The sequence below is a fragment of the Eptesicus fuscus genome, chromosome 1 (genome assembly GCF_027574615.1).
Source record: "Eptesicus fuscus isolate TK198812 chromosome 1, DD_ASM_mEF_20220401, whole genome shotgun sequence".
In the NCBI taxonomy this organism is placed as follows: domain Eukaryota; kingdom Metazoa; phylum Chordata; class Mammalia; order Chiroptera; family Vespertilionidae; genus Eptesicus; species Eptesicus fuscus.
The window spans coordinates 31,075,864-31,088,793 of record NC_072473.1 but is presented as its reverse complement, the minus strand read 5'-3'; the positions used below and the strand labels follow the sequence as shown (position 1 = coordinate 31,088,793).

Below are 12,930 nucleotides of genomic sequence, written 5' to 3'. Positions count from 1 at the left end.
TCAGGGCATTCATTAACTAGCTGGTATAACTTGGAAAATTTATTTTGAGCTATTTGAGCCTTGATTCCTTTATTTGTCCAAGGCAAATAACATACAATGCGTGTTTTTATTTGTATACTGTACAATTTGTACAGTGGCTGTAATAATGCTTTTTTCTACTTAATATTTGGAGTTATAGTAAAAATGTATGTAAAAGAATTTTGAAAAATAAAACATACATCTATTTATATAAGGCATTATTTTTACTGGATTGGTTACATGTGCAACAAAGTTATTTGTTCAATATTTCTTATGTAATGGTATTGAAAGAGATATAAAAGAACTATACAGAACTTACTATGGAAGTTCTGAGAGCTAAGAGATAGTTTTCTAGAGAACTATTCTTAGATGTAACTACGTTTGTGAAGATTTTAAAATAATTGTATGCAGGAACCTATGCAACAAGCTGAAGCCTGTGTTAGAAGAGAAATAGGTAGATAAATATGTTTGAGGACAAAAATATTTCCTTGGAAAGTTCTAAATGTATTTTGGTGTGTGAACAAGTACTGAACAGTATTAGTAGTTTTTATGAGGGAATTTTGGAGCACATAACTAAATCAATTACAGGATAACTGAGTTAAGATTCAATAAATAAAAACACTTCACTTAGAATTTCAATAGCAGGGGAAGTAGAGGGACTGTCTTTATAAGCAAATTAATTAACACCTTCAAGCTAATTTGTTTACAGGAAGTATCACAGCAAATCCAGGGGAAATCAGAATCACTAACGCTTTAAAGCATTGATAAAATAAGTAATCATAAATATTTGTCCATAAGGAACATATAAATAAAAAATAAACAAGTCAAATCCAGATGCTTAAAGGAACACAAGAACCAGAATAGAATACTAATTGACTTTTAAATAGCTCCTTATGTTTAATGTATTGTTTACTTTTATAAAGAGACAATTTGTGTCCTACTATCCATTTTCAGTTCAAAAATAGGGAATTGAAGAGTGAAACCCACAAATAATTCTTGTCATATATCTTTATTAAAGCCAGTGCTGATAGCCATATTCATACATTTTTGCAAGCCTTAATCACAAAGAGAGGGGGCGAGCAGGGAAGGGAGGGGTACAAGCAGAGAGGGAGAATTTCCATTCTATTCTTCCAAACATTTATTTTGATTTGTGTTTGTGTTTTGATTTTTAAAAAATATCAACAGAAATTATAATACTTGATATAAGTACATATAGTTAAATGTTTAAAAGTGATACTCGCTTTAAAATGGAGACCACACCTGGAATAAATTTGGAAGTGGAGTATTGCATTGAGGATAGGGTGAGAAGATTCAGGGTTGGAGAAGATAACTTAAAGTAGACAGTTTTCCAGATGGATTTTGAGGGAGAGGTAGAATTCCAGCAGAAATATGAGGGAAGGGTGAATGTTGCCAGAGCAAGGGATTGAATGAACAAAATGGGGTGGGTAGGAAGGAAACAAAATCATCAGTTTATTTATGAAACTGAGAGTAGTATAGTGTATCTGGAGCACCAGGTAGGAGGAGTTGGATACTGTGAGAGAAGAGTGTAAAAATAGGATGGAACTATCCTAAAGAGGTCCTTTAACATCAAAGTAAGGAGTTTGAACCTAACTTTGGAACTTGATCATCAAAGATTTTTTTTTGGCGGGGGACCAGGTGGATCACTGTGCCTGGATAAGGAAACAGTGACACAGCCTGTAAGCCAAAGCTTTGTTTTATAGTCAGATCACACAAAGCAAAACAAGAGCAAGATGTTTACAATGTTCTTGAGAGTTTCAAATCTGCTTCTTTCCTGTTGTTGCCATTCTCTGAACTCTATCAAGCTTTGTTTAGGCAGCACTTGCTGCACCACCACCATCCCTCTTCTGCGCCCCCCCCCCTCCCCGCAGCCCACATCCCTTAGCTACCTAGGACTGCAGGTTTGGACTACAAGGTCAAGCTTACAACCATAGCCCTTTGGCTATAATTGTGCTGGGAGGGCTTTGCCCTCCAAGCTGGGACTTGTATGTGGCTTTGCCACAAGTCAGTCTGAGGCTTGATCCTGTCTGAACGCTGTAGCCGCTCTCCCCAGTCCATATTATCTTTCTTATGTCATGGTCTGATCATAAAGGAAAGAGGGATCAAGTTTCATTTTCATTGAAAATAATTGTATGCAGGAACCAAAATTTTTAAATTTTATCAAATATTTTTAAAGATTCTGAATTACAAACCAAATGCCATTACTGAGATCATAATTTTTACAATAAGGTACAAGCCAATTTTATTTCTTCATATTATTTCTATTAAAGTGCTGCCAAAGAATTTATGAGATTTACGTAACTATCCAGTGATAGAGCTTTGAATTTATGAGATTCAAAGAATTTATGAGATTTACGTTATTATCCAGTGATAGAGCTTTGTATATTTTTATACAAAATAATCAATAAAATGTATGAGAATAATATAAAAATCCTGAACAGCAAAAATAATATCTGCCTTTTTGGTAAATAACATAATATTTTAAAATAATTGAAATGTTCTTTTACATTATTTATTTATGCCCAAGCTTATGTCCCAAAAGATTTTAAGTGATTTATAATGGGAGCACCTATAAGAAAATGATCCTGAAGTATAAATAGGAATCAGATTTTGGAGACTGTATAACATAGATAAAAGTCAAATGTGTAGACGAGGAATACACAGTATACTGTTGTGGTTACAAGTACATATCTGTAACTAGACTGCTAGATTTAAATCCTAGTTCTACTATACAGTAGTTGTATGAACTTGAGCAAGTCACATAACTTCTCTGTGCCTTGATTACCTGATCTTATAAAAATGGTTATGATATTTGAACTTTTACTGAAGTTTAAAAATTCAATAGGTTAAGGGAGATAGGCAATTTCAGAAAGACTATGAAACACATTTCATAGTCAGAAAAGAAAGAAAGATGAATTTTTAGGAGGGGATATTTTTAATTTTATACCTCTTTTTAACCATCTGCTCTGTCAAAAAGTGAGGTTCTGGGAAAAATTCACAGACAGACAAAAGTATAGATATATGCATACATACATAAAAATCTTTCATTCAAGTTCTTTTTATTGAAGGTTTATTAAGTTAATTCTTCCTCTACTGAAATAGTCGCTCTAAACTTATACTTTGAGAATTTGTGCCTTCATTTTTTGTTTCATTCCTATGTGCCCACTATAGCTGATTGTGTAAATTGGCAGCACTTTGATCACATATTTGTACCACCATGAATTTCTTTGAATGTGATTATCTTAGAGGCATTTTTATATTCAAATGAGCAGCTTGAATATATAGATCTGCCATGTCCAGTAGACTTCTCTGTAATTTTCTTTTAATTAATTAATTAATTAATTAATTCATTAAATCTTTATTGTTCAGATGATTATACAGGTGTTCCTCTTCCCCCACCCCCATAGCTCCCCTCCACTTGATTCCCCACCCCATCCGATACTCTTATCCCCCCGCCACTGTCTTCATCCATAGGTGTAAGATTTTTGTCCAATCTCTTCCTGCACCCCTTAGACTCACTTCCCCCTGAGAATTGTCTGTCGCCTCCCTTTCTATGTCCCTGATTCTATTATATTCACCAGTCCATTCTGTTCTTCAGATTTTTTTATTCACTTGATTTTTAGATTCACTTGTTGGTAAGTATGTATTTGATGTCTTTTTGTTGTTCATAATTTTTACCTTTACCTTTTTCTTCTTCTTCTTCTTAAAGAATACCCTTCAGCATTTCATGTAATCCTGGTTTGGTGGTGATGAACTCCTTTAGTTTTTTCTTGTCTGTGAAGCTCTTCGTCTGACCTTCAATTCTGAATGATAGCTTTGCTGGGTAGAGTAATCTTGGTTGTAGGTTCTTGCTGTTCATCACTTTGAATATTTCTTGCCACTCCCGGCTGGCCTGCATAGTTTCTGTTGAGAAATCAGCTGACAGTCATATGGGTACTCCCTTGTAGGTAACTAACTGTTTTTCTCTTGCTGCTTTCAAGATTCTCTCTTTGTCTTTTGCCCTTGGCATTTTAATTATGATGTGTCTTGGTGTGGTCCTCTTTGGATTCCTCTTGTTTGGGGTTCTGTGCGCTTCTTGGACTTGTAAGTCTATTTCTTTCACCAGGTGGGGGAAGTTTTCTGTCATTATTTCTTCAAATAGGTTTTCAGTATCTTGCTCTCTCTCTTCTTCTGGCACCCCAAAAATTCGGATGTTGGTACGCTTAAAGCCATCCCAGAGGCTCCTTACGCTATCCTCACACTTTTGGATTTTTCTTACTTTCTGCCTCTCTGGTTGGGTGTTTTTTGCTTCCCCATGTTCCAGATCTTTGGTTTGACTCTTGGGGTACGGTGATCTACAGTTGAGTTTCTGTATATTCTTTATTTCAGACAGTGTATGCATAATTTCTGATTGGTCCTTTTCCATTTTTTTGGTATTCTCATTAAGGTCCTTGAAGTTCTCTTCAAGTTTATCAGCGGTTTTTAGAAGATTCTTGAGTAACCTTATAAATGTGGTTCTGAACACTGTGTCGTCCATTAGTTTACTTTCCTCCATCTCTTCTATTCGTGACCTGCTTCAATGTCTCCACATTTTGGCTGCCTCCCTGTGTTGATGGAGTGGCTTTGTGTGGTCAGTGACCTATAGGGGCTGGTAGCTCAGCTTCCCCAATCTCCCTAAGTGGTTGCTCTTGGTAACCCCCTTTGTGGGCTGAGTGCAAAGTCTTAGTGTTGGTTGATTGCTTAGCCTTGATTGCTGTTGGTACACTGAGAGGATTTGACCTCCAGTCCAATTGGCTGTGAGGATCAGCTGTGTCTCCGCCAGGAGACAGCCTTATTCAACTAGACTTGCAAAATTGTAAAAGTCTCTGTGCTCAGCTTGGATGGGGCGGAGTTTCAGGGTGGGGCCTACAGCCTTGGCTTCCCGACAGCCCCGCCCTATGAGGTTCCTGGGTCTCAGTGTCCCTCTGTACTCCCTGCAAGCACCTCTGAGAGAAAGGCGCCCTGGAGTTTCGCCTGCTGCCAAACAGTCTAGTCTCTCCCCAAATGAATCTGGATTCCCAGATTCTTGCCCAGAACTGGGTTTCAGTGCAGTCGGAATTGGGGCTCAGTGCAGTCCGGAGCTTTTGTCTCCTTCCCGCTAAGGCAATTCAGCGGCACAGTCAACAGTCTGTCCTCTGCGTGCATTCCCATGCGCGCCTCCGGAGCTCTGCCTTTCGCCGCTCCCCTGAGTTTCTGCCTTACAGCCCAGATTCCCCCAGTATGAGCCTGGCTTCCCAGGGTCTTGCCCGGAACTGGGGTTCAGTGCAGTCAGAGCTGGGGTTCAGAGCAATCTGGAGCTTTTAACTCCTTCCCGCTAGAGAACGCCAGCCAGGCACTCAGCCGCCCGTCCTCTCCGGCTCCATCCTCCCCGCACGTACGCGTGCCTGTGTCTCTGTACCTCAAGCTTTTATGGCTCCTCTGATTTTCCTTGTGATTTTCTCTTTCCTTCTAGTTGTGGGCGTTTCAGTCAGCCAGCTTTCCAGTGGTTCTGGATGATGTCCGTTTTGACTTTTAGTTGTATTTTTGAAATTGTTTTGCGAGGCTGCAGCTTAGGTGTTTACCTATGCCGCCATCTTGGTTTCTCTCTCTGTAATTTTCTTTAACTGTACTGTCCATCTAGCCATATGTGGTTGTTGAGCACTCAAAATGTAGCTAGTGCCACTGAGGAACTGAATACTATTTAAATTTATTTGATGCTAATTAATTGAAATATAAATAGTCACATTCTACCCTATTGGAAGTCCAATTCTACAGAAAACATTAGGTAAGAGGCAGACTGCAAGCAAGCTTTCATGCTCAGTGTCACTACGATTTAAAAAGGAAAAAAGAAAAAAAAAACAGATGTAAAAACTCTATTTCAAATATAAAGGTTCAAGTTCTCATACTCTTAAGAGTATGAGAACTCCCAAATTACTCTTTCTAAAGGATATTTATGCCAGTAAATATTATAAATACATTCCTACTGTTATAATCTTTTTATTATATACCATGAATTTTAGAAAATTGCTTTAATGCTTTTCCTTATTAGTCTTTCTTAGCTAGTAGAGCCCTAATAAGCTTTTCAAGCATATATGTTTGCCTCATCTTTCCAGTGTGAAAGGAACTCTTACTTTATAGTCTAGTCATTAAGTTCATTAACTTATTTTGCCTGTGCAGGTAGGGGCTTTTTTGGATATATTTTATAAGATAATACCAATGGAAAAATTATTGAGTGCCAACTCTGTGCCAGTCATTGTGTTGGACATCTTCACATGTTATCTTTTTCAATATTCACTACATCTCTGAAGGAAGGTATTATTGTCTTCACCTTACAAATGAGGACACTGAGGCCCTGAGAAGTCAAGTAATTTATTCTAGGTAATGCAGCATTAACACTTACTATGTGTCAGGGCACTGTGCTGCGTGTTATTCACCATACATTATTAAATTTGCCTCTAACAACAAAACTATGAATTAGATATTAATTCCCCATATTATAGATGGGGCAACTGAGGCATATAGCTAGCAAGCCCTCGAACCAGGAATTAAACCCAAAAAGTTTAAAACCTAAGCCTACACTCTTAGCCATTACACTAGAGAGTGTCATAGTTTGCTTCTGCCAAAGTCACCACTGAACATTTATTATTTGCAGCTCTCCAGAGACACATGTTGAGACATATTTCACATAGATTCACTTGTATGGGCATTTTCTACACACAATGTTATCTGTGACTGATCTGTAGTCTCTGCAAAATATGAACCTCTTCAGTAAATAACTTTTGGTTTTCATTTTCCTATTGATAGCTCTGATCTAAGAGTTCAAGACCTTGGTGCAATAGATGCAGGAGAGATGGTGAGACCTCTGGGAATGAGAATTAGGTAAGAAACAGAGGAAATTACATACATAGTGCAGGACTTTGTTCTCTAAATATTTGGAAGCTTATTGAAATGAACATGGAACTTTTTCATGTTGTCTAATTAAAATTTTAAAACTTTACTTGAAAACTAGTAAATAACATAATGTTCCAAGAAGAAAGTCATGGGAGCCTTGTGGATGCTGCCATTAGTCCTAATGACTGAGAGTCACTGAAAGTAATAATGGGAACATCCTAGGCTGAACAGTTTCCAAATAGGCAATATGTTTAAAAACCACCTGACATTTATGCTGACAAAATTTGCCAAGATAAACTTCCATTTGAATAAATTCCCTGAATAGTATGGGAGATGTTTTGTTAGAACCTTTCAAAGCCAGTGATGTGGTTAAACACCTGCCTTAGGTTATTGTTGAGATGTTATTCTGAACTTTGTACAGGAAGAAACTTGTAAATTACAATGATCTGTCTGTAGATGAAACAAACACTTCCTTATTTAAAGTCTGTGATTCTGTTCTCATGTAAAGAAAGCAATAGAAATTACTAGAATACTAGTAATAGAACTACTTCCCCTCATTCCTTTCCTCCAATAGTAATTCTCATTTAAGAGACTCATTCCAGGATAATTTCTCTTCTTTTCCTACAGGAAACTAGGAGAGAAAATACATGCAGTACATGCTTTTTGTCTTTAAAAAATGAGAAGTATATATGCTCCACTAGAAGTCAAAAAAGTATCGCTATTGAAATAGCTTCTGGTATGAAGAAAAAGTTAGCTCAAATAGACTAATTAAGAAAGGTTTTTACTTTTAAATGGGGTTTAAAAGCATGACAAATCTCCCAGTTGTTTTAACATGAATTATCAAGAAAATAAATTTGGATCTAGACAGTTAAAGGACAAGTTCACCCCCCTTCCCCTTGTCTCAAGTCCCCCACCTTCACACACACACACACACACACACACACACACACACACACACACACACACACACTAACAGCTTATATGTGAGTGCCATTGACTAAAAACAGGCCTATAAATTTATCAGACCTCCCTTAAACAAAAGGCAAAGACAACTGGCATGGACAATTTCATCCAACAACTAGGTACACTCACGATTTCTATAGCTTAATTTAATTGTAAACACAAAGGGGATGACCAAGGCTGAAAACATGTGCCTCTTTATCCTATGACCTCATTCCTTTTTCAGGCAACCTACTTCCCTGAACAATCATTCACTTTAGTGACCACACCTTTGAACAAACCACACCCTTGAACAACAATTTATCAAAGCACCATGTCCCTCCCCACAGAACAGGAAAAATTCTGATAGAGTATAGAAATCCCAGCACAATAAGTGAGCTATCCACAATCTTTGTAACAAAAGAAAAGGGAAAAAATAATATAACAAAAATAAGCCCAGCTGAATAATTACTGAGAGCAGAGACCATTTATAAACACCCGTTCTCCCCTGGGCCACTCTCTAGAGTTGAATTTGTTTACAAGTTTCAAATTCAAAAGAACGGTAACCCATATACCATATACATAAAGAAGTTCCTTCTTTCACCCAAACTTGGTGTATTCAATAAGATGATTGATGGCCAAAACACAAAATAATATTTAAAAATGAAATATAGATATATGGGATACCTAAAGTCTAGGTCCTGTATATCTGTTTGTAATATGGCCTCTCCCTAGATGAGCAAATGGTATTTATCCTGATAATGACAGTGCTTTCTACATAATAGACACTTAATAAATATCTGTTCAATGAATAACTAGTATTAAAAATATATTTTCATCTATTTCTCTCTCATACCACGGAGTTCCTCTGAATACATGGAAAATACCTTGAACTTCATGAAAAATTAAATTAATGGAATGGAAAAATACATGTCTAGTGAGTAATTAACATCAATGCTACTAATTTGAGACAGTATGTAATTTTGAGTTGTGATGGTAGATTAATATTTAAGCTTTTAAAAAGGTTGAGCTGTGAAGTTTTTTTTTATTTTGTTTTATGTAATTTTTTAGAAATACAGTTATTCACAGTATCATATTCAGTTTTAAATGCATCTATGACCTTTATTGCACCCGTGTTTGATTTTACTTGTTCATATAAATAAACCTGATAATTTAATTCTACTATCAATTTTGAATATTTCACCAGTAACTGGTTTCTATATTAAAATTTCTCTGAGGAACACTCTGTCTATCAGACAAAATAATAACCAAGAGAATCATAAAATATAGCTGACCAATTATTGGCAAGAAAGAAAGCAACATTATATCTGGAGAAACTGAAAATACATTTACATCTATAAACATCATTTTAGTGCACAAGAAGGTGATAGAGGAAAAACATATACTAAAAAGCCAGATATAGAAAATACTAAAATCTTGCAAAAAAACATTTGGTTAAAACTAAAATTAAAAATATAAGCTAAAATTAAAATTCAGGAAGCAAAGCAGAGTAGCATCAATTTTGGTTTCTCAAAAAGAACATATTTTACTACTGGCAATTATATATTTTAAAAAAATCATATGAATTCTCTGAATGTCACCTAAACACCAAAATGCTAAAAATAAAGTAAAAATTTAATTGAATTTATGATGACCAACCATTTCCTTAGGTGACATGGTCACAAATTCTAGCATCAGAATAATTGCCATATACCAACTCAAAATGTCTCTGAAACATAGCATATTAAGCAGAGACTTTATTAAAACATAAAACAAACAAAAAATAATTTTGAGTAATATGTACTGCTTGCGTGTGCTTGGCATAATTCATAACAAAGCTATCACCACATATTACCCAGCCATATCTTAACCATTTTGTTAGCATGAAGGTAATTTCAGATCAAATTGAGGTTCTACTTTATACAACACCACCTTTCCAATAAATAGGGAGAACAAAATAAAATAGAAAAGCTTCCTAATCACATTCTTTGTGGCAACTATCTAAAAGTTTTTTGACAAATTATATTTTAGTGGAGTTGTTAATCCCCTTTGATATCTAACTCAATTTTAAATATTTTTGTCAAATTTTCTCTTTTCTTGTTTCACTAAGAGAATGAAGCTACTTTTTTTTTTTTTACTTTACCACATATCTAGAATTTCACCTCAACCATTTTCATCCAGCCTTTTCTTTCCTTTCAATTGCAAATAATTTCAGACTTTACAACAACTTCCATTCCAATCTCTTATCCTAGTTTCTGTGGCCATATTTTTGGTCCCTAAGGTTCTTTATAGAGCCCCCTATGGAGAACTACATTTCTGGATGAAGATAGTCTCCTAAAGATCACTTAAACAAATATCAGACAAAAAAAAGGAAAGTCTTGTAAAAAAACTAGACTAGCTTGGCCCTGGGATTATTACAAAGGTAAGTTGAACTAAAGAGCATCCAATAAAATGTATTCCTAAAGTTCTGTAGTCAATATTTATGATTTGCCAAATTTCAGCTTTTCACTTTTTATCTATTTATCTTGCTTTTTTCTAGCAATTTGACAAGAAAAGAGGTTAATTGTGTAAAAAACTATGACAGGTAGGGTGGTTTTAGCATTCTTATGATAATGGTGACTGTTGTCTTTGACCCCATTGTTTTGGAGCTACTTAAAAACACAGGTGACACCCACTTAGTTGTTAATCAGCATCTAATATAGATTACTGGAATGTACATTTGCATTATTATCACTTATACACACTAGTATTTTTAATCTTTATATTTTTCTGCCTTTTGAATTCAACATAGGTGGAGTTTTTTTTAACTAAGAAATTACTAACAGTAGATCATGGGTTTTTCTTCGTATTTTTCCCTCAAATTAAACTAGGGGTAAAAGAAGAGTAAGACTGTAACCCCTGTAGTTGTTATCTATATTTTCTCTAAAATTATTTAAAAATAGTTTTATTATACACTTGAGAAATATTGCTTTATATCTGACTTTAAATTGGTCCCAGGATTATTACAAAGGTAAGTTGAACTAAAGAACATGCCATAAAATGTATTCTCAAAATTCTGTAGTTAATATTTATGATTTGCTAAATTTCAGCTTTTTAATTTTTATCTATTCATCTTGCTTTTTCTATCAATTTGACAAGAAATTGAGGTTTTAGGGAAAATAATTCATATTATTCCAGATTGGTATGATAATGCAACATAGGATAATATCCCAGTGGTTGTATTCTTTTATCTCTCTTTCTTTTTGAGCTTTTACAGTACAAATTGTATCTTGAAAACATAATTTCAGTTTGGACAGAAGTTTCCAGAAAGTTTAAAAACATGGAAATTCAATGTAAAGAAGGTCAAAGAATGAAAACATAGAGTTGTTAATTTTATATAGTCTTGCAATGTTTCTATACATTCATTGGTATGATTATTAGTACAGATCTTGATGCTGAAATAACCCCTTTACAAACACATTTATTTAATTTTAAAGGGTGTCTTAGAGTTCCACTCTTTTTAGCTTTCAGATAAACAATTGCTTACATCTTGCCTTCCTTAATCCTATATCCACTCTTTCAATACTCTTTTACCAATATTCATAAATTATTCACCTTAGCTGTGCAAGAGCCATGTGTCATTTCCAGAATCTGAAACACATATGGCAATTCAAATAAGGACTTGTGCCTGTCATTTATCCTAGAACAGCATACTATTTGCTGAACACAAATATTTGCTTGTCACACCATACATGCCATTGACCCTGAGCCATCATATTTGATACAAAAAAATCTATTTCTGATATGAAGTGAATCAACAAAAACATATTCTATAAAAATTATCATATTCAAGTTGAGGATTGCTTTGTGGTAGGAGCAAAAAGACTACCTCAGATCAGATATTCCAATCAAATGCAACAAAAAAATGAGCCAACCTATGCTCTAGTTAAATTATGAAAATTACGGGAACTGGTTACAAACAACCATAGGCTTGAGTAAATGAAAGAACAACCAAGAGGTGAAATTTTGACTTACTGTACATTGGATATGTAGCTGCATTCCACTGAGAGGTAACATTATTTATAACAGAGGCAGAAAAAAGAAAGAAAAGAAGTGACAAAGGACTGGTATGCATATGAGCATACCCAATGGGCACAGATGGGGTGGGGGTAAGGGAATGTGCTGGGGGTTGGGGGGAGCTGGGGAGAGATCAACAGGGGGAAAAGGAGACTTATGTAATACATTAAACAATAAAGAACTTAAATTGAAAAAAAACGAAATGAGGTTCAAGATTTCCCCTCTCTATTAGCCTGACATAGCTCTCTTTGTGTTACCTGGGAATGGTCGCTCCAAACCAAATTTTGGTAGGAGGAGGAAGATTTGAGAGGGGAGAGCACTTCCTGGGAGCCGATGGGATCCAAGGCTTGAACCACCTTATTCATGGGTCCACTGTAGGTCCTCACTCGCTCATACACTACATTTTTTTCTGGAGGCTGCTGGGCTTGACTTGACTGATGGTAGCAGTGGTAATGCTGGGGCTGGCACTGCAGCACCTCTGGGAGTTGCTGAATCCCACAGCTGCTGCTGTTCATCTCATTCCAATAGCTTGAACTCATCATCTTCTCGGTGGTCAGTAAGGTACACACCAGATGCTCTCCCTAAGGAACAAACAGGGAAAAGGAGAGAGACAGAGAGATCATGAAAGGAAAAGATAGGAAGGCAGACAGGCAGGTACATGTACAAGCCTTTTACCAACCACCTCTGTCTATAGTGGTGCCAGGGGGAAATGAGAGTTACCTGAGCAGCAGCAGGAGCAGGTCTGGCAGCTGTAGAGGAGGCAGCAAAGTATTTGAACACTAATGGAAAGTGGAGCCACCCTGTGAGATTGCTCCAGGAAATGGTACTGACACGCCTCTGATGGGCGTATTCACCAGACAGGTTAACCTGCCAGGAGAGGCCCTGCATTGCCATGGAGATAGCTACAAAGCTGCCCAGTAGATAAGGGAATTTGGAAAGAGCAGAAATGTGGAATTTCAGGGCTGAAGCCAAAGCTTCCAAGTCCACGGGCTTGGAAATTCACTTTAACTG

The 12,930-nt window shown here is 36.1% G+C and overlaps 1 protein-coding gene across 1 annotated transcript in view; it reads right to left on the bottom strand.

Annotated features, from left to right (window-relative positions):
• The window catches only part of POF1B (POF1B actin binding protein), a 74,850-nt gene extending 62,168 nt beyond the window's left edge, over positions 1-12,682 (bottom strand). The window contains exons 1-2 of the mRNA XM_028133611.2: positions 12,640-12,682; positions 12,177-12,500 (exon numbers count right to left, since the gene is read on the bottom strand). Of these exons, the coding sequence (XP_027989412.2) occupies positions 12,177-12,461 (285 nt within the window). The 5' untranslated portion in view covers positions 12,462-12,500; positions 12,640-12,682. The remainder of the gene's footprint in view (positions 1-12,176; positions 12,501-12,639) is intronic.
• Between the last annotated feature and the right edge of the window lie 248 nt (positions 12,683-12,930).